This window comes from Gymnogyps californianus, chromosome 4 (genome assembly GCF_018139145.2).
Source record: "Gymnogyps californianus isolate 813 chromosome 4, ASM1813914v2, whole genome shotgun sequence".
Classification (NCBI taxonomy): domain Eukaryota; kingdom Metazoa; phylum Chordata; class Aves; order Accipitriformes; family Cathartidae; genus Gymnogyps; species Gymnogyps californianus.
Window position 1 is genome coordinate 81609777 of NC_059474.1, and position 19720 is coordinate 81629496.

Below are 19720 nucleotides of genomic sequence, written 5' to 3' on the forward strand. Positions count from 1 at the left end.
TAAGAGATACTAAACGCTCAATTGTTGCAATAATGCTCTATGGCTTGCATTGCAATTTTCCTTTAGCTGTATGAAGTAGTGTTATCAAAGTGGTTCTGAATTATGTTTCAGAGAATTGGTCCAAGTCTTGATCATAACGGGTGCGTTAAAGGTAGTTAATAACACTGAGCGCTGGAAGAAGAGTTTCACATTTTGATGCTAATACTATGAGCAACAGAAATACTACCCCCACAATTACCAGAAGCTAATGAGTGCACTTACTGAATTAAATTAGCATTCACATTTTTCATTGTGTAAGCTGTCATGAATACAGTTTTTAGGATACAATTATTTTCATTATTGACTTAATACTCAAGATTGTATACTTTAACAACAGGATCACCTTCTTTCGCTGTCCTTCACTGAAATATTAGTGCTATGTCATCTGTCTGTCTTATGTCCTCCTTAGCTTATCTCCCCATGTGTCTCAGCAATGCCAGAAACACAGTTAACTGCTAGAAGAATACATACACACAAAAGGTAAGGTCCAAATCAAATAATCTCCCTTCTGACCACAATAATGGGTTCTGTTGCTTTTATATGGTGCTCTTTCTCCCTATAGTAATTCCTTTCAGACTAGAAGATAAGCAGAGTGCTGAAATAGTAGTGCCTTCTCATAAAGCACACGTTAGACAATTAAGATAACTAGTTTGTGGTGTAGAACCAATATAAAAGCTGAAGAAGCAGGCGTAGTCTTTGATTTTGACCGTCTGTAACAAACTGGTATCTCACCTCACACACACAGTCATAGCCCTGCGTTCCCACATCTGCAAAACGTGGGATCTAATACAGATCAATTTAAAACAGAGTGTGGCATTTGTCTCTAGTAAGCACTCGAGATGCAAAGGGATAGCTGTGTGTGTTCAGGCCTTAAAGTTGCAACTCTTTCTTTCAGTTTAAGTTTACTGAATGTGCCTGGTGGGTCAGAGCAAGGTCTGTCAGTGAATCTATCACAAGGTCTATCAGTCATCTATCACTGAAACCAACTATTGCTCCAAAGAGCGGAAAAACAGGTGAAGATAAGTATCATTGGAAGGTGGACACAAAGATAACAATGGTTAGGATAAAACCAGTAGGACATTATTATTATTCACTGTAAAACCAGATGTTTCTATCATAAAGAAGATCTAATGTATTCACTAAATAACGAGACACAATCTGGCAAACAGGAGTGTTCATCACCGTATACACTAAAAAATAGATTTGTGCCATACCACTGAAACAGACCCCCAGATGAAATGGGAGATTCCTGAAGGGTTCTGTCACTTCTGGATGAGTCTGAAACCACCTAAGAGACTGCAGGTACCCTTCAACTGCTGGACAGCAAATTCAGGCAAACATAGAATAGTACGAGGACAGCACAGAAAGATTAGTGCCAATTATCATACTAAATATGGAGGAGACGGTTCACAAAACCAGCTATATACTACTATGAAATTTCCAGAAAACAAGTTTTGGCGAACTAGCATGAATATAGTGCAAAAGAAAGAAACTGAAGGGGAAAATTCCTCAGCTCCAGAGCCATGACATAAAAGCCTGAAAGGATAGTACGCTGATGCAGGATTTGTAGAGCTGACACAGAATGTCAAAATACATTCTTTTTCACCATACCACCCTGTTTATTTCCCAGCCTTTTGCTACATTCATTTTTTCATCCACTTATTTAATCCAATTTCTTTTCATCTCTTTTTTTTTTTTAAATCAGCACATTCCACATAATTTTAGATATGCAATAGAGTCAAGCAATTAATTCGTAACAAAGCATTTTCTGAATCATAGCAGCCTCTTTTTCTGCCTATTTGCTACATAATAGGGCATCTGGATGGTGACATTACTGTTCCAGGACTGGAAAAGCTTTGCCCTTTTGAAGGACTGTGTATATCGATATACAAATAATTCATACAAAACTAATGCACGACATAAAACATGCTTTCTGAAATGTGCATTTAGGAAAGTGAAAGAATTGTATGACTAATATATAGGAAATGTAAAATGCAAATTAATGATTTTGTTGCCCACACACACACATTATTTTTCCCCTCCCTAATGTTTCTTTTACCAGATGTTGTTAAGTGACAAGACTGAGATAGGAAGAGATTGTACTCAAAGGAACAAAGAAAACTAGCAGGAATAATTGGCAGATTAAGCCATCCCTCTGGGAAGTGGTACCTTTTCATTATAAATTCCCATGGTCAAAAAGAAAATAATACGTAATACTAGCCTACGAATAACCCTAACGCCATATATACTCCCTGAAGCTTAGGTGCGGGGGTGCTTCTCTTATTGCATGCAGAGAGACTGCTTTGCTTTACCATCCCTGAGAGGTACCCGTTCAGTCTTTGCATCGGTCTTCCCTGCTCTGACTTAAAACTTCGTAAGAACCTCCTTCTGCAAAGGGCACTGGGCACCCTCTGCTCATGCTAACTGGACGGTGCAAAAAGTGACTTTGGGCTAAGCAGGAAACTCAGAGCTTACTCCGTGTTCTAATTACAGGAAGCACTACTACAAGCACTACCAACCATCTATGTACAGAGAATGAAGACGAGAGGGCTCATTAAAGAGAAACACAAATGGCTGTGAAGAGTTCAAGAAAAAAAAAAAGAGGAAAAAAATGTTAATAAAAGGCATTAAAGGGAATCAGAAAGCTCTTACACGTTAAAAGACTAAAAAAATTAGGCTGATAAATGTTCCTTACGCACTTCTATGATAATTTATTATAATATTAAAAATTAAAGAAAATGTAAAAGAAACCAAAATAACTTACAGGAACTCCATGTAGATATAATAGCTACAATTTTCAGAAGGGGTTAAAAATGGAATAAAAGGGGAAGGAAAACCTTAGCAGGGACTAACTATGGTTAGGAGAAATGAGGTAAAACTGAGAGGGAAAACAATATAAATAGGAGAAAACTTTTGGACAGCTGATAAGTAGGAAAACATTTTTGTGAGCCATTTAAAACAAAGCTGGCCAAAATAAGTGAACTGATTGATCAAGCAATGCATCAAAAGTACATGTACTTTCCATCAGCAAAAGTCTATTTCAGAACATGTTTTAAAATGTCCTTCCTATAATAACTACATATAGGGGAAGCATCCTTCTTTAGCACTGACTTCAGTTTCTCTTGGCAACCCATGGCAAGAACTTAAATTTCAATTAAGTGATGATTCAAAATCAAAGCAGATTATGGGTTAAAGCAGCAAAGTCAAAATTTGTATGTCAAGGGTGACTAGGGCAACAATGAGCCAATCTTTCTCAGTACTAAGACAGCCTTTGAGTAACTTTCATTTTCTGCCAGTTTTAAAGGTTCCGTTAGAAATGATGCATGACACAAACATGTGACCCTGACAGTCCTGCAAATTGGATCGATACTGAGCTTTCCTGAGATTTAGCAAGGTGGTACTCCAATATAATAGCCAAATCCATGAAACAGATTAGGTTTGGGGAAATCACTGCCTTCTCTCTTTTAAAGAGAATGAAGGGGAAATCAGGAATTTTTTTATTTTTTTTTTTTTTAAGAAAAAATGAAGAACAAAAGCAATTCTTTTCTAGGAGTAAGTTATAGACTGCAGGGGAGTCTATACATGCTTCTGTTAAACACATGGTTAGCAGTTAGATCAAGCATCACCCATTCTCCTCTAATTTAGCAACACTTACTCAAAATAGAGAGGCCATTTCATTCTCTTTAAATTTAGAGCAATTAAAAACTACATACTTGCCATAGGAAAGGTAACTATATCCAGTAACATTGGCTACAGCATCCTTCTGGTTGAGGACATACATAAAAGCCCCTAAATCTTTCAGGCTGTTTCCATGCCTTCTACAGAGAGCAGAGCAAACAGCAGTGGGTTTGCTAAGGGCTCCACTTGAACAAAACACAGACAATATGTATGCGTTGGATTTATCCACCTTACAAGGACAAAAAGTTGTGGTGTATTTTCATGAAATATTTGTATTTCAGATCTGAGCCTGAGTTACTCTCTTTGCTGATTTTATTCATGTGGAATTAACTTGGTTTTATTCTATATCTATGTTCATTTGAAAGATAATAGCAGGATGAACAAATAAAATTAAAAACGGATGTGTCAACCCTGGGGGGTGAAATAAGCTACTTATTGTGTGATTTGTGAAGAATCACTGTTATGTAAATAGCTTAGCAGAAGAGTCACAGTTTCAAGTGGCTGCAAATGCAAGCGTGTTGGCACTCAAACGCACTTCTCATTCTGCAGAATCATTTCAAGAGCCATGCAAACCTAGCATCGCAAAGTGTCTCTCTAGAACAGACAATAGTTCTTTGAACACACAAAACCAGGATAGGCAAAGTCAATACACTACCACTTTCATAACGTCAGTTCAGGTATGATTATTCTTTCAAACTAGCTAGGCAGGCACACATGCTTTCATCAGGTAGCAGGAAACAATAAAAAGCTCTAACTAGAGCACACATCCATTGTAGACACATTTAAGAACTTTATGCGTACATTATCTTAATTTTTAAAAGAAACTGGGAAACAAGGAGATAGCAGCATTCAGTGTTAGTCGCAGTGTGAAGAAGCAGAAACAAACAATCAGGGTGCTTCAGCCATTGTAAAGTGTTCAGCCGGAGAAGGAAAACTGATAGAGTCTCTGCAATTAAGAAAAAAGGCCTTGATCCAGCTCCCGCTGAAGTCAACAGCAAGTCATTCAACTACCTCAGTGTGCTTTCCATCAGGCTGCAACTATGCCATACATAAACAAGGCAAAATACACATTCCAGGAGGACAAAAAACATGATCCTACACAGGAAACCACTAGAGTATTAACTTAGGTAACATTCTCTTCACTGCATTAATCAACCACAGAGAGACTGAGTGACATGACCTAAAAATATGGACTTGTAGTTTGGGTTTTTATTTAGCCATTTAATAATTGTGCACAGCTGAATATTTAAGAAGATTTTCACCTTTCAACAGTTATATTAAAGGAGATGAAGAGGTACTGTGCCAATAAACACTCAGTTTGCCAAGTGAATATAATCTCCTTTGGGAAGGTACCACTTCAGGCGTTCTGTGCAGGATGCAATGTGCCAGTGATTCAACCACTGATTAACTGAGGTCACACAAAAAACGCATGTGGCATGAAAAATTAAATGTACTGGGTCTGTGCTGTTATTCTACTAGTTCCAATATGGTGGCACAATTTGGAAAATATGGCCTAGGGAGTGGCTCTGCAATATTCCTCATATAGACAAGTGAGATAAAAGGCCCGCTTTCTCATATAACAGTTGAAACTAAACCTATCTACAGTGGTTTGTGTTGGATTATTTGGGGGGTGTCCTTCCTTTTAATAATATTAAACCATGCCACCAAGAGAGAAAATGTGTTAATTAAATCAATGGTTAAAACAATCTAGGAATGCATAAGGAGCTTTGTTAAGATTTTTTGCAGTGGATTTACTATGTGTCCAGTATTCTTTTCTTATAGAGGACATAGCGGATGGGAGAAAGTGGACACTTACTGTATAAGAAGAGATGTGTAACTATTGTTACTATTGTAAGCCATGTGTAACTTACTGCTAGTCAGAGTAGATTTTTTTTTCTCTTGGCTAACGTGCACTATCAAAACACTAAAGCATCCTGAAGTGAGGTAAGAGAGGAGGATAAATAGGGTGGGTGAGAAGTGCAATGTATTAAAGAAATTATGCAGAAGTTCACCTGCTGTTGTCATGATCAAGACATGGAGAAGAGCATCTGCAATAGAATAGATGATTTAACATCAAAAAGGAAAAGAAAGGGAAAAAAAGAATGAGTTAAATGAAATACTGAAATATTGGAAAAATGAAACAGATTTCTAAATTAAACACATGAACATATACATATATATGCATATTCATTACATGTGAGAAGGTAGGAGTGAGTATGGAAAATAAGCCTACATAAACATCTTTGGTTACAAGTGGTTACTACTACTGCAGCAGTAAAGCTAAAGTGATCTGGTTTCTCTACATACGTTCTCAGACTGGAAGTCAGATACCTAAAATGCACAGTTAGATTCTGAGTAAATCTTTCAGAACCAGATTAGGGGAAACGCTGCTTGGTTTAGGTATCCACATCTAAAATTTGGACCACGGTCTATCAAAGCGTAAGGTATCTAAGGTAATTCCAGCCAGTGTTTCTGGTAACAAAATAAATCATGATTTTTTTTTTCTTCAAATTTCCTATCCATACATTCTGTCCTCCACTTTCTTCCATTTCAACATGTTTCTTGTCCTCCTTTTGTTCTGCACTACAGAATGACAAATTTCAAACTTTCAGTTTGACCTGTTTAGGCTCTTAGTAATGTGTCACACGGCCAGTTAGTTTCCTGATGTCACTTTGTACTATATGTGTCTCCATTGCCATTTTCTTCCACTGACATGAACAGCGATTTGCTATTAATGAAACGCATCTGCTGTTTTTCCTTATTGTAACTTTCTGAATAAAGGTCATAATGGCTACAGTATAATTTGAAATCATTCAGACTTTCAGATTTTAGAAATGACTATCAGCTGGTCGCTGCCAGGTCCTGTTTCCATAACTGTTTCCAGGAAATTAATCTCACATTGGGGAAAACAATATTATGGATTCAAAATACAACACTTTAAATATATTTTGTTTACCTTGTTAGCAAGGATCCAGTCTCCTTTTTTGCAGACATGCAGCTAAGAATGATAATTCACATTATTTGTCACAGTTCGAGCTGCCCGCTCCCTCATCCTTCTCCCTTTTTCATTGACGGAAGCAACAACTTCCAGAAAGGTAAATTCACTAATAATATCCCAACTGTTTAATTTTGTCAGATACAAGTACTGATACATTTGGATCATCTATTAGTCAAATAGAGATGACTTCATCAAATTATATAAAAGAAATGAATATCTTTCATTAAATAGAAGTTTTACTGTGAGCAAGTCAGAGTTGGAAAAACTGCAGAGCTGCTACATATCCTGTGCTCCAGAACACAAAACCAAGTTAATATCGAAGCATGAACTCAAAGCTCCTTTCTCACGGTGCCATGTTCCTGACAATCTGTCAGATTTGCCTCTCTTCTTATCTACCATACCTTTACATATTTGTCAGTAAAATTCTTAGAAATACAATCTATACAACTAAACTGTGGAAATTTTTTTCACTGTATCACCAGAACCCAGGTATGAAAACAACATAATTTTGCACATAATTTATACTTTAAATTCTTACAGTCAGCCTTATCTTTACCATTCACACTTAACTACTGTGGGTGATAGAGACATAAGAATATGATACTGTCAAGCAATGTCTAAATGCTGCAATTGAAAAGAAATCTTTCAGTTTGGTGGTTTTTTGCCTTCCAACTTAATGAAAATACGTGTTCTTTCACAATAGGATATTGTGAGGTACGAGATTAAAACTGTGAAATGCATTTGCATTTATGCAGGTATTAGTTCTGTCTCTCATAATGCTTCAGCAGGAAATTATACATACCAGCAAAGCGATAAAACTCTGTCTTACTGGATATTTAGCACTTAAACTCTCTGGAATATTCAGAGATCCTTAACTTTGCTCAATATGTAAGATCAGATAGTTTTATCAGGAGAAGCAAATCTGATTTGCTGAAAGGAAGTTTAAATGCAGGAATTTATACTTTTTCCTTCGGCCAATGTATGAAACTATTCGGAAACTGTTAGCTGTGTAAAATGACCAGGAGGTGTTTATGTTGAGATTGTGAGCACCAAAAGTGTGTTACCTCTTAAGAGATAATTATTTTCTTGTTTGCAAAATGGCTGCCAAAGACTCTGACCGAAGATCTTGCTTTTCTTTCCTTATTGATGACATTATCAACATATTGAAACAATAGTTACATTGACATTTCAAATGGATGGTTAAAACATTTTCCCCTTCTGAAATTTCAGACATAGGGGAAGTTTTGGTTAGTTATGCAAAGGCCGAAATATATGCCTGTAAAATTCCACACTGAGAGAACAGTTCTCTATAAAGTTATCCTTTTGCTTGGGGGTGTTACACCATGATCCACAGAAACACTTCCCTACAATGGGAGATCAGTAAGAACCCAACAACAATTTGGGGTTAGCCACTGAAATAGTGCAGGGAAAGAATAGTGTCATTTTTTTCTCAGATTGCACAGAATACAAAATTAAGATCATCTGTGCCAAATAAATTACTGTGCAATACTTTGCTGATGTGTTACTATATAAAAACACGGTCTGAATTCAATACATTTCCAGTGTCTTGGGCAAAACCAAGGCCATACCCTTGCTTAAAGCCAGTAACAATGTTTACATAGGATTTCTTTTCAAACACTGTTTTCTTTCATGACAGATATATACTACTTCAATACGTGCACCTGAAATGTCAGCGGTGTTGCTAGTTCGTAAGAACCTAGTAATAGTCTGTGTATGAAGGAAGGTGTAGGTGACGAGAGGGGTATAAATGAAAAACATATTTTTTGTTGTTCCAGCTAAGTGAATGCAACAATCATGCACACAGTACTTCTACAATTGTTTCACTTTTAAAATAAGGTCTTACAAGTGAAACTCTAGTAGTCAATGTGTTTTCCTAAAACAGAGATGTAAACAAGATGCACCCCAACAGTTTATGATAATTTAATGACTCGGACAAATCTAAGCAAGATAAAAATGAAGTGTTGTACAGTCTTTTCCAAAGGCTGAGTAATCATTATTATAGGTTTCTTTATTACAACATTTAGTGGCAAGTTAGTTGGTATGTATAAAAAGGAGAACATAATTTGTGTCGTGTTAAATGTCGCTATTTCATACAAGGCTGCAGAAAGCGTTGCTCCTATTAAAATCAGATACTCTTATCCTACCACTAGCATCCTGGTCATCCAAAAAGATCTAAATAGCACTAATATTTTTTAAAAGAAAAACACAAAATGATTGCACATCCAAGAAAAAAATGCCACTCTTCTAGAAAGTATTTAGTTCATCCTCTGCAATCACTGAAAAGACCTACCTTTCTGAAAGTGAAAAGTAATACATCCTTTGGAAAAAGTCTGTAAACTATTTAGGGTTAGAATAAACCACCAAAACAATTTTAAAGCTTACATACTGACATATATATATAAACACATACATACTGTACACATTAAGTATTTTCATTTAATTTGTTAGTTTCAGAGCTCAAGAAAAGCAAATCCAAACAACACTGGTCACAGCCAAATATCCTGCTACCAGCTAACAAACAAACTTCTCATATATGTCACAAATCGGTCAATTTGCAATCGCAGTTATGACAATATTGTTCCTCCTTCTAGACCAGGACTGCCTGTCATTCCAAATGGGACTCCAGTGTTATTTTTTGAAAGATAAGGACTGTAAGATTGTTGCAAACTCATTTGAGATTAACACAAAAATCTTTCTCCTTGTGATGTCCAGCCACGCTGTGTACAACGTAGCTCCACAGAAATGAAATGCTTTTTCATGACATCAGTTTCTTATGAGTTCATCTGCACATGCCTCATTAAATCTGATGGCAGGACACAAGTGTAGAATTCAGTGTAAAGAATAAAATTAGATAAAACGCAGTAAGTAAGAGCACTTAAATGCACTCACAGATGTTGAGGCCAACCAGGATAAGCTTTGTAAGTACGAATTTGGCTGGGCCTGCATTTTGACCTGTCTTACTCCATTTCAATGAGCTTGCCTAAATGCAAACGCTTACGAAGAGTCAGTTGTGAGAATACATGAACATAGTGGCCAAATATGTGTAAAGCACATGATGTTTAGGTTGCTTGTCTATTACACGGTTCATGTAATTTAAAATCCTTGGTTTCTTTTTTTAGCAATCATGACAAACACTAGAGTTGATGCTTACCTAAACTACTTCACTAGCATAGAAAGTACTCACCATCTGGAGTGATTAGGCTCTTGGTCTCAATTATTACTAACTTTAAAAAGGCACTGTATTTATTTCTCCATAAAATTCACACAAATGCACGTGTGTATGTATCAATTATTCATTCCTCTTGAACTTGACTGAAAGCTCACTGGCTTGCAGTGATTTCAGTGGATAGCCTTGGTACTCAGGCTTGCTTGATCGTCAGAGCTTAAGAGATCATAACAATGTATTGACAGCTCTAGGAGGCAATGAATTAAAATATAACTCCTAGTTAAGCATTAGTTGAAGCTGCTGCCACTGCAGGTATTCTGTTTCTCTTTTTTTAATATAATGCTAATTGATACACTCACCCTGAATGAATAGGGCTGGAAGAAAGAGCCACATTGTCCAAGTTTTCAGGGCCCCAGCTTAAGCGATATGAATTCCTTTCAGCTTCTTTGGCCAGAGTTGTTACCTTGGTAAGGAAAAAACCCTCCTTTTTACTACAATAAAAGCAATTAATCAACCAAACAATAAGAAGATGTATTTTGTATAGTAGTGCCTACAGCGTTTAAACTTTTTTAAAAAAAGAAAACAAAGGAGTAATAATTGCATTAAGATATTAGAAAACCTTATTGTAACATTTTGTACTTCCTCAAAGTAATCCTATGTTTGTGGTCCCAGTGAAATGAATGCTTTGATTTACCAAAGTGGCATTTCCTAAATGTTTTTTTCTTTTTTTTAAACTACAAGCATGCTTCAGGATAGTATCTTTGAGGACAATGGCCTTGAATTCATTAGATCACCTGAATATTTAGCCCAATGGCTGTTAGCGTCATTTAAAAATCAGTTAAAATGGAGAACATTATAAAGACAGTCCCTGTACTATATTCACACAGCTTATCCATTGATTCTGGAGTAGCGTTTAATATTGCACAGCATAATATGCCATTAAATATCAATGAAAATTAGAGAGATTTATATTAAAATAAACAAAGCAGCATACGTGACATGGTATCACTAAGTACAATCTAAACTGTAATCTTTTTCTATTTCTGTATTTATCGAACCGGTAAGTGAACTTAAGAGAATTTACTTACCTGCTGGCTGGGGATTACAACCGTATCGTCAATCATGGCGCTGTCCCTCAGGTAGGAGGCATGGCTCAACGTGTGGGACCTGTCTGAACTGAAGGATCGCAGGCTGGTAGGTTGGTAGGATGCCATAGCAATGTATCAGCAGTACAGATGATGTTGTAAAGGTGTCATGATAGATCGAGTGGGAGAATGAAAAAAGCGTGCTATTAGCAATATGATGCAGCTTCCAGGGGGAGCAGATAATAGTCACGGGGGGAAAAAAACAGAGCTTTACAAATCTGTTATGCTACCTTTCTGACCAAGGGCCACAAAGTCTTTTGACTGGCTTATTTGCTTCAAAATGCAGAACCTAGAGATTAATCTAGATCAGAATTTATTTTATACTCACAAATACTTTATACTTGGCTTTGTGGCATGATAGTTTCCTTATAATAAAGAGCATTAATTTCTTTTGAGTAAGGCTCATTGGAGAAGTTCTCTCTCCTGCGTCACACAAGCAAACCGCTATGGAAAACCAGAATGCTAACATCTGAAGAAAAGCTGAAATTACTCTTTCTGAAGCTTTGTTATGATCTACTCTCTCCCCTTAAAACTGTAAATAAGTAAGCTTGATATTGTCCCCTGGAAGGTACACACAGCAAGGTGAATTGTGGCCAGCCGCAAGCTCCTGTGTAAAACAAAATTCTTCCTCTGTATGCCAACAGCATCTTTAGAGAGGCAGTCCAAATGTGAGCGCTGTTTTCTTTGTAAATACACACAGCTCTACAGAAAACTGGTTGCTGTAGCAATGAGAGATGCAAGGCAGTAAATAAGCTGCTTCCAAGCACTGGCTCAGAACGTAACTGCAGTATCCACTAGCAAAAAGCAAAAAAAGACAAGTAAGACACCACAGAAGGACATATTGAGGTAAATGGGGTTCCTGCTACCAAATAGCACTAGTTTGGTCCTTTAAATATTTACTCGCAGCAGTATTACAATGGTGATTTTTAAAAACAGATCAGCCACCTTCAGATGTTGTACGTGTACTCTGTGATGTTGTTCTATAGCTCGAGGAACACCATACATATAACAAGGAAGCAGTTTTATTTTCACGGCTTACACATCCATGAGTAGTACTCACAATGAGTAACACACTGGGATCAGAACAATAGGTCATTTATCGAGATACATAGATTTTTAAGGGATAATTCATTTTCAGCAGTTAGCAATAAAAAAGTCATGTGTACATCATGGACACGAGATTCAAGTGCTTTAAATGCAGATCTTGTTGGAAATTATATTTTACCATCTAATTCAGACCAGTCAGCCTTTTTTAACAATAGCTACATTCACTCACTAATTTTTTGAGCCATTTTTAGAAGCAAATGGTCATCTTATTTTTATTAGAAATATATGACATCGAAGAATAATCAATGCTATTGATCACTGACTTATACCAATGGCCTATTTAGCATACTAGATGGATTGTATAAAACCAAAAGCAAAGACAGGTATTATACAAGTATCAGCCTTAGGAAAGTCTTGAGAAAAAAAGCAAACCAACAATAAATAATCTCTCTTACATGTCAGGAAATATCTTTCACCCAGACAAGTGGAAGAGGTGAGACATGTAAGGCTGGTATTATTGGAATCGTGCATTTTTGGAATAAAATTCTGATTCCATTAAAACAACCAACAAAATTTCAACAGGGACAGAAGTTCACCCTAACTGTCTGCATATAACATTTCAGAAAAAAATTATGAAAGGGAATCTTGACTGAAGAGTATTTTGGTTAAACATTTTAGTGTGAATTGGGTAGGCAGAGTACACCTTGCTTGTTCATAACAAGAGTACTTCAGTGAACATTTGTTCTTTGGCTGAAAAATAAACCTCGGTAGCAGACCCCATTTGCCATCATTATCCTTTATTCATTTCAATGTTTGACACTTTCAGAACTGCTTCGCTGCGCCATGCAATGCTTGTAAGAGGTTCACCATCCAAGTTTTAGGTTCTGCTATTCAGCTAATGTCACGTCCTGGATAGATACTGAATGAAAGGAAGTATGTACTAGATTTGACTGGTTATCTGTATGGTGATTTTGTCCATATTCTCCTGCAAGTACCTGGCACTGCTACTACCACCACTACAAGTAGCCCAGTACATATCCACTATGTAGTACCTGTATGTAACCTCCAGTAAATATCCAATACCTTGAGGGTATGGACTTTACCTGCAGGCAAGGTATGCACAAGCATGACTGAGGTCTGCAGTAAATTAGAAGTTTAAATTTCGTACTACACTTAATTTCAAAACTAGTGTTCAGATGACACTGCCCCTCTTCTGTGTGCTGTACCAGCTAAATGAAGAGCAAACCAGTAGTTAAAAGGTCTGTGCTTGTGAGACTTAGAAATAAAGGTACTGACTGAAATGACAGTCCAGTTACGGAAGTGTAGTGGCACTGAACAGAACTTATTGTTTATTATTGTAATAAGACTTCAGGAATCCTGTAAAAAAACCCAAACCTAAATCACAGAGACAAAACTAATGTCTAAATACAGATTCTTTCCAAATCTGCTTGATAAATCTTAAATCACAGGGGTTGTGGGGTCAATAGCACTCTACTCAGCCCCAGAGACTGAACTGTGGAGCCCAGGAACGCTACAAGGCTCCTGAACGTAAGAGTGTGTCTTGCCCGTGTTAGGTAATGCACAGGCATGTACCACCCACCTCTTCTAAGCCCTGAATAAAGCCCAGGTGGTATCCAGAAAATAAGAGCAGCATACTCTAACCAAGTTTCTAATCTAGATGACTGGGAGACCATGTTGCAGTACACATCCACTTGCCAGCCTAGACAGAGCTCTAGCAATCTCTAGTCCAGTTGAGTGTATCTCTTGTTGGGGGAAGTATATGTTGTTTCAGAAGCTGGGAAAAGAACCTGGTATCATTGAAAACTGTATCAATCAGCCTTGAAAATGTTTCTCTATTTAAAGACTGAAAGCCTTCCTCACACCTGTCATAGACCAGAAAGGTGGAAGGGACTTACAATGAAACAGAGTCTTTTCAAATACTGGTCATCTGATATGGCCCAAATCAGTTCTGGCTCTCAATATCCAGAGGGAGAACCCAGCTAGTGTAGTCCATTCTCTTTATTTTTTATCCTACCACTGTTTCTCCACATAGAGGAGGAAAACGGCTAACCTTCCCAGCAGCATGGTGACAGAAGGACAGCAACCAGCTGTTGTGACCTAGTGCAACTTCCCTGATCCTTGCTAACAGTATCTGTACGGGAATGGGGGAAATTTCTGTGGGACAGTGGCTATGTCATACTGTGACCTTTCTAGACAGAGAGTACTGTTGGATCAGTATTCACCACTACATATCATACTCATTTGAGACTATAACTATCTCCAACAGCAGCGTCGTGCAGTTGGTTCTCCAAATCAACTTTGCGGCATACAGCAGGCCTCCAAAATGGATGAACAGAGACAGGTGCCATAAAAGGATATAGAGACAACATGTTTTCATGCTGTGTAATACCTACCTGGGCATGGTGCTAATGAAAGCATATGAAAAAGAATGAAAGGGAGAGAGAAATAAAATAAATAGGGAAGATGGTTACAAAAGAAAAAGATATGTTCTTAAATCAAATTGTTTAATGCATAAGATTACATGAGTCTAGACTGCTAATACTATTTTGCTTGATGGAATTTCTTGAAAAACCAAAGTCAGTATAATGCAATGAAAATCACATTGAAGCAAAAGCAAAATAATTTAAGCAGTCTCTGTGAAAATTCTTACAACCAGTAACCTGACAGTGACAGAAAATGAGACCATGGAGTTAGAAAGGTGTACTTCTTTCTTTCATTCTTTCTCGCTTTATAGTTTTGTTTCAATATAATCATGCTTGATACAGGATGTGAAATAATTTTCATACAACACAAAATAAAACACATCAATTACATGCCAGTGGAAATCTACTGAAATCCACCGACAGTATTTAAAAACTAAAATATTCTAAATGGGAGCAGAAACTGGCTTAACACTTGCCTGCACAATTATTTCTATATAACCTCTTAAAATAAAAAAAACCCCAAACTTTGTTACCATTGAAAGCGCGTGATAAAAGGTTTTGATTTTTAAGCATTCTGACATAGTTCATAAACATCCTCTGAGACTTAAAAAGCCACACAGTCACTTTGTTTTCAGTGGATTCACTGGAGCTGTCTAAAAACCAACAAAGACTCCAAGCTTGTAAGACCTGAATGATGAGGGATTTACACATGCTGTGAGGCAAACCGAACTGTTTCCTGACATCTTTTGTTCCAGGAGCAATTCATAGCCTACTGAAGTAAACAGAATGGATCCTACTGGTTTCACTGAGCTTCGGAAATGCTTCCAGAATAACAATCAAGACTGGAAAATGGGGTAGGTTAAAAATTCCTTCTGTTGCCAAGATCTCAACTTTTTTCTTTTTTTCCCTTTAGTGAACCCCAATTCTAAAGGCAGTAAGTCTGCAGACATTACTGATTTACACTAGACATTGTCATTTTCAAACAGGAATGCCTGGGTAGCCTATTCTAAACTAGAACTGTGGGTGTTAATCTGCCAGTTTGAGTCTATGCTTATGCTCACTAGTAAAGGCTCTCATTTTGAAAAGGGAACTCTGTATTTTTTGTAGACTATAGCAACATTCTCTAAAATAAAAAATAAAAAAATAAAAAAGATTAAAGCTACAGGCATTATTATTCCACAAATACACCTACGCTTAAGTTCAACTTGTTAGATATAAGCAAATCAGTAAGTTTTCTGGACTGAACACGCGTTCTTTTTTCTAATTGTTTTTTTTTTAATTTACAACATAAATACTGTGCTGTGCCAGTAGAAGGAAAATTATTCTCCTTCCTGCTAATTCAGTCAACCATGATGAAACAGAAGGAATCAGCGTGCTTGCCGACAATATACTCACTGCCAATCCAATGCGGAATGACGAAGTCCATTGCTCCTTTCCTTATATCTATAGCCAGAAAACTACTCTAAAAAGTCGGCTCACCTAATGCTAAAACACCCTGTCCACCCATCCCGACTCACGACAGGAGGAGATGGGGATGATTCATAAGCCCTTTCCATAGACAGCTAGACTCTTCTTCCTTTGCCTGACCACAAAGACAATAAAGCAAGCTATGCCTTTTCAAGAACCAAAAAACCACCACAAATTCTTCACTAGACTGAGTACAGTATTAGTGCCAAATGTATTCATTTCTGAACTGGTCAGGAGATATTCCTCCTGACCACACCTTCCTCCGACAAAATGGTGACTGCCACACTGACGTACCTAATAAAGAAATGTTGACAAGTGCATCCCATGTCCCCCTTGAGTTAAGGACCCCGAGAAAGGGATTTCAAACATTTCTAACAAAATGTGTGCAGAATTATCATCATAAAACATATGTGTCCAGGCAAATACCTGTCAGATCGTCCTCCTTCCAAGCTGTACCTTAGGTAGTTCATACCGTCTAAGAACTGGCTGCTTGGTAAAGAGTCATCTCCTAGTTCTCTGAGGTCTTCTGGCCTAAGGTACTCTCCTCCATCTCCTGTCATTGTGTCATCACCTTTAAACCAATCACAGAAGGACAGAGATAAGCACACACACAAGTTTGATTTCATTTACATGTTGGGATCTAACAGCCGGATGGCACAATAAACAGGAAGGCATTTTCCACTCAGGAAACACTGCAAACCACAAGCAATTAATGTATTTAAAGAAACTGGCACATCAAGCAAGATTTAAAAAATAAAATAAATTGAAATCAAAGTGATTAATCAATTAGATTTAATCTACTTTTTGTTGTTGCACATACTGGTAAGGGGCAACTTTCTTTGCTACTCTCTAAAGCAGGGCCTCTCTGTTCCTTTACCCATTTTAGCGCTCTGGTCACAGCTATACTGTATCACAGCCTGACAATTTATGATTAACTATAACCTCTTACTTGATTGTAAGCTATGTGTTTTCAGCTGAAAAGGTGTTTTCTGTGGCCTTATGCCTATTAGTTGCAAATCCTAATTTAAACTCTCCGTTGTCCAAACTCCACATCATATGAGGCTGTCTCACCCATGTTCCAACATCCTTCTGTGATCGGCAAAAAAATTCTTATTTCTAAAACATGGCAATATCCAGAAACTGGAAATAAGCTCACATGCATAGATGGTAATGATCATTAATCAGAAAAGTAATTCATCATGAATCAAAGCCTAAATGATTATTGGTTATCTGACATAGTAACCTTTTTGCATATACTCTGAATAACAGGGTTTAATTTTTTTTTTTTAGGTCCAAAATTATTTTTCCCAGGAAATTCTGTCTATATGAAGTCAGTTTGCTTTTCCCCAGCAGACTAACAAAACAGATTACATTGCCAAGCAACATGTAGATGTTTCTTTTCATTCCCATTTGCCACATGGTTTCTCTCCACAGTTTCTGCCTGGAGATTTCAGTCACTTTCCCAATGCTTCATTTCTACTGTCTGAGCCTGCCGGAGGCTTCGTGTGGCCCACAGAGCTGCACAGCATCACCCTAGGCCACTGATACCTTCCAACTTTCGCATTTTCTAAGCTGCGTGGGCAAACGTCAAGAACCTGAAGCTCAGTTACATGAAGGAGGCTGCAACTGTTATATAGGAACAGTCTTCAGGGGCTACACATTCCAGCTGCCATAATTCACCCCGATATGTTAAGAAACAGGAAGGTAAGTGGTATCCATGCTGTTTCAAACAGAAATCATTTGGGCATCAGGACAGTTGCCACTTGTGTGATTTAAAGTCTTAATAAAGCAAAACTGCAAAAACCGATTATTGTTACTGCTGCTGTTTCTGGTAGAGCATCTTCCCCCCACCTGCAAAATGTTATTGGTATTACAAGCTATAGGAGTGGTGCTCACTACTAAAGGAAGAAATCTTGATATTTGTTTTCACAAAACAAATCAATTTAGTTTTTCTAGCTTGATGTTTCAGCTAATAAATAAATAATTTATAATTTGTCACCTAAAACTAAGTAACATGGGGGGGGTTAAGATTTTTTGTATACACAAATATTATATGTAAAAATGAGGCCTAAATCTTTTCCGTATAACAACAAAAGCTCTTGAAAATTCCATCTGCCCACATTAAGAGGGAGAAACTGGGCAGAGTTTCACAGAAAACAATAAAATGCATTTAATCATTGCATGTTTCCTGTCTTCTGACAGATGATGCCTTCTGTTTCCTGGGAATGTCACATTATAAAGCACGGGGCTTAGTGAAAACTTGGAAGATATTAAGGCAACACTGTTAATCAAACAGTAAAAGGAATTTCAAGTTACATTTCAAATAAACTAGATACTTATAATCACACCAGACATTCCATCTATAATAGAAACAAAGGCAAAATCTTCACCACTTTCATCACACCCACATCCTTTAAAAAAAAAAAAAAAATCCAAACTCTACAGCTTTGGCCTCTCATCTAAGAGTTGTCAATAATGGGTCTAAGTAACACTAGCTGTTTTATGTGATGTGAACATCTGCAAACAGTAATAAGACTATCCATGAATATTTCACAACGTCTTCAGAACATTTATCTGTTGGTAACACAGCTTACTTGCTCGCATACTAGTCTTGAGTGAGTGAACTAGAAGTTAAAGTCACTCCCTGCCAACCCCTTGTGCCCTTCCATCTTTCCCTAATGAGATGAACTCCCAAAACAAGTAGTGCCTCCTAGAATCTGAAGGGAAAAAAAGTATGTATTTAAGTCTAAATGATTGTGTAGCAACATAACATTTCACACAATTGTGGTTACCCGAGCGTCTTAATTCCTGCTTTGCAGGGCAACTGCACATACGCAAAGGGAATTATTCTGAGTCTGTGTAACAAGCACTCATTCATCCTGCCAGTAATATTGTGTTGTCATTAAAAGACCTAACACAGCTGTATTCCTGAGTCTCAGTCAATTCAAACATACACAGACATGTTATCTGCTGAGAAGAAATTACATATTCAGCTGACCAGGAGCTTCTTTACACAGCAAATCTTACCAGATGGTAGTTTTGTGGCAGTACAAGAAATTATCCTTTTTAATCATGCTAGAAACGATTCATCTGCCATCACATTCCCCATGAAATTAATGACAGTAACGTTTTCACCACTTACTAAGCGGTTCGTGACAAATATGACATTAATGCTCCATGATTTGCAGTGCCCATCTATGAACTTAAAGGTGGATTTCGATGAGTTACCTACTTAGTGATTTATCTTCTGTTTACTTGAAAGAACACCTTCCTTTCTTCAATGATACCAACAGACTTTCAGAGGTTTACTTGACAGGGGAAAACACACTACAAAACACTGGGTGACCTTGCACCGTGCCCCAGTTAAATGCACTCCTGTTCAGCCTTGGCCTCATCACTGCTACTGCCCATCCCTCGAATATCTCTAAAAATTTTGTCCAAATCTGCATTTCTGAATAACATCATGTTCTTTAGGGCAGGTTTGAAAGGAAATAAAATGCACTAGAAGGAAGTATCAAGTACCTGGCCTCTCTTAAAAGAAACACTGGGGTTTTACTGGTAAGGACACTGGAACAAGTAGTCAAAAAAAAAAAAAAATTTAAAATCCCCAAACCTAGGAATCTATTTATATTTAAACAAAAAGTGGCCAATAGCTGAGTCCCTGCACTTGCTGCTGCTATTATTTTTCTTTGCAGAGTGCAAATAACTCCCAATA

General features: G+C 37.3%; 1 protein-coding gene across 2 annotated transcripts in view; it reads right to left on the bottom strand.

Annotated features, from left to right (window-relative positions):
- ANK2 (ankyrin 2) overlaps positions 1–19720 on the bottom strand; it is a 246943-nt gene that overhangs the window by 49534 nt on the left and 177689 nt on the right. The window contains exons 24-28 of one of the 2 annotated variants that reach the window (XM_050896049.1): positions 16432–16576; positions 14509–14520; positions 10991–11078; positions 10262–10365; positions 5730–5765 (exon numbers count right to left, since the gene is read on the bottom strand). In XM_050896049.1, coding sequence (XP_050752006.1) covers positions 5730–5765; positions 10262–10365; positions 10991–11078; positions 14509–14520; positions 16432–16576 — 385 coding nt within the window. Of the gene's footprint in view, positions 1–5729; positions 5766–10261; positions 10366–10990; positions 11094–14508; positions 14521–16431; positions 16577–19720 lie in introns of both variants that reach the window. The other variant, XM_050896051.1, reaches the window with a different exon arrangement.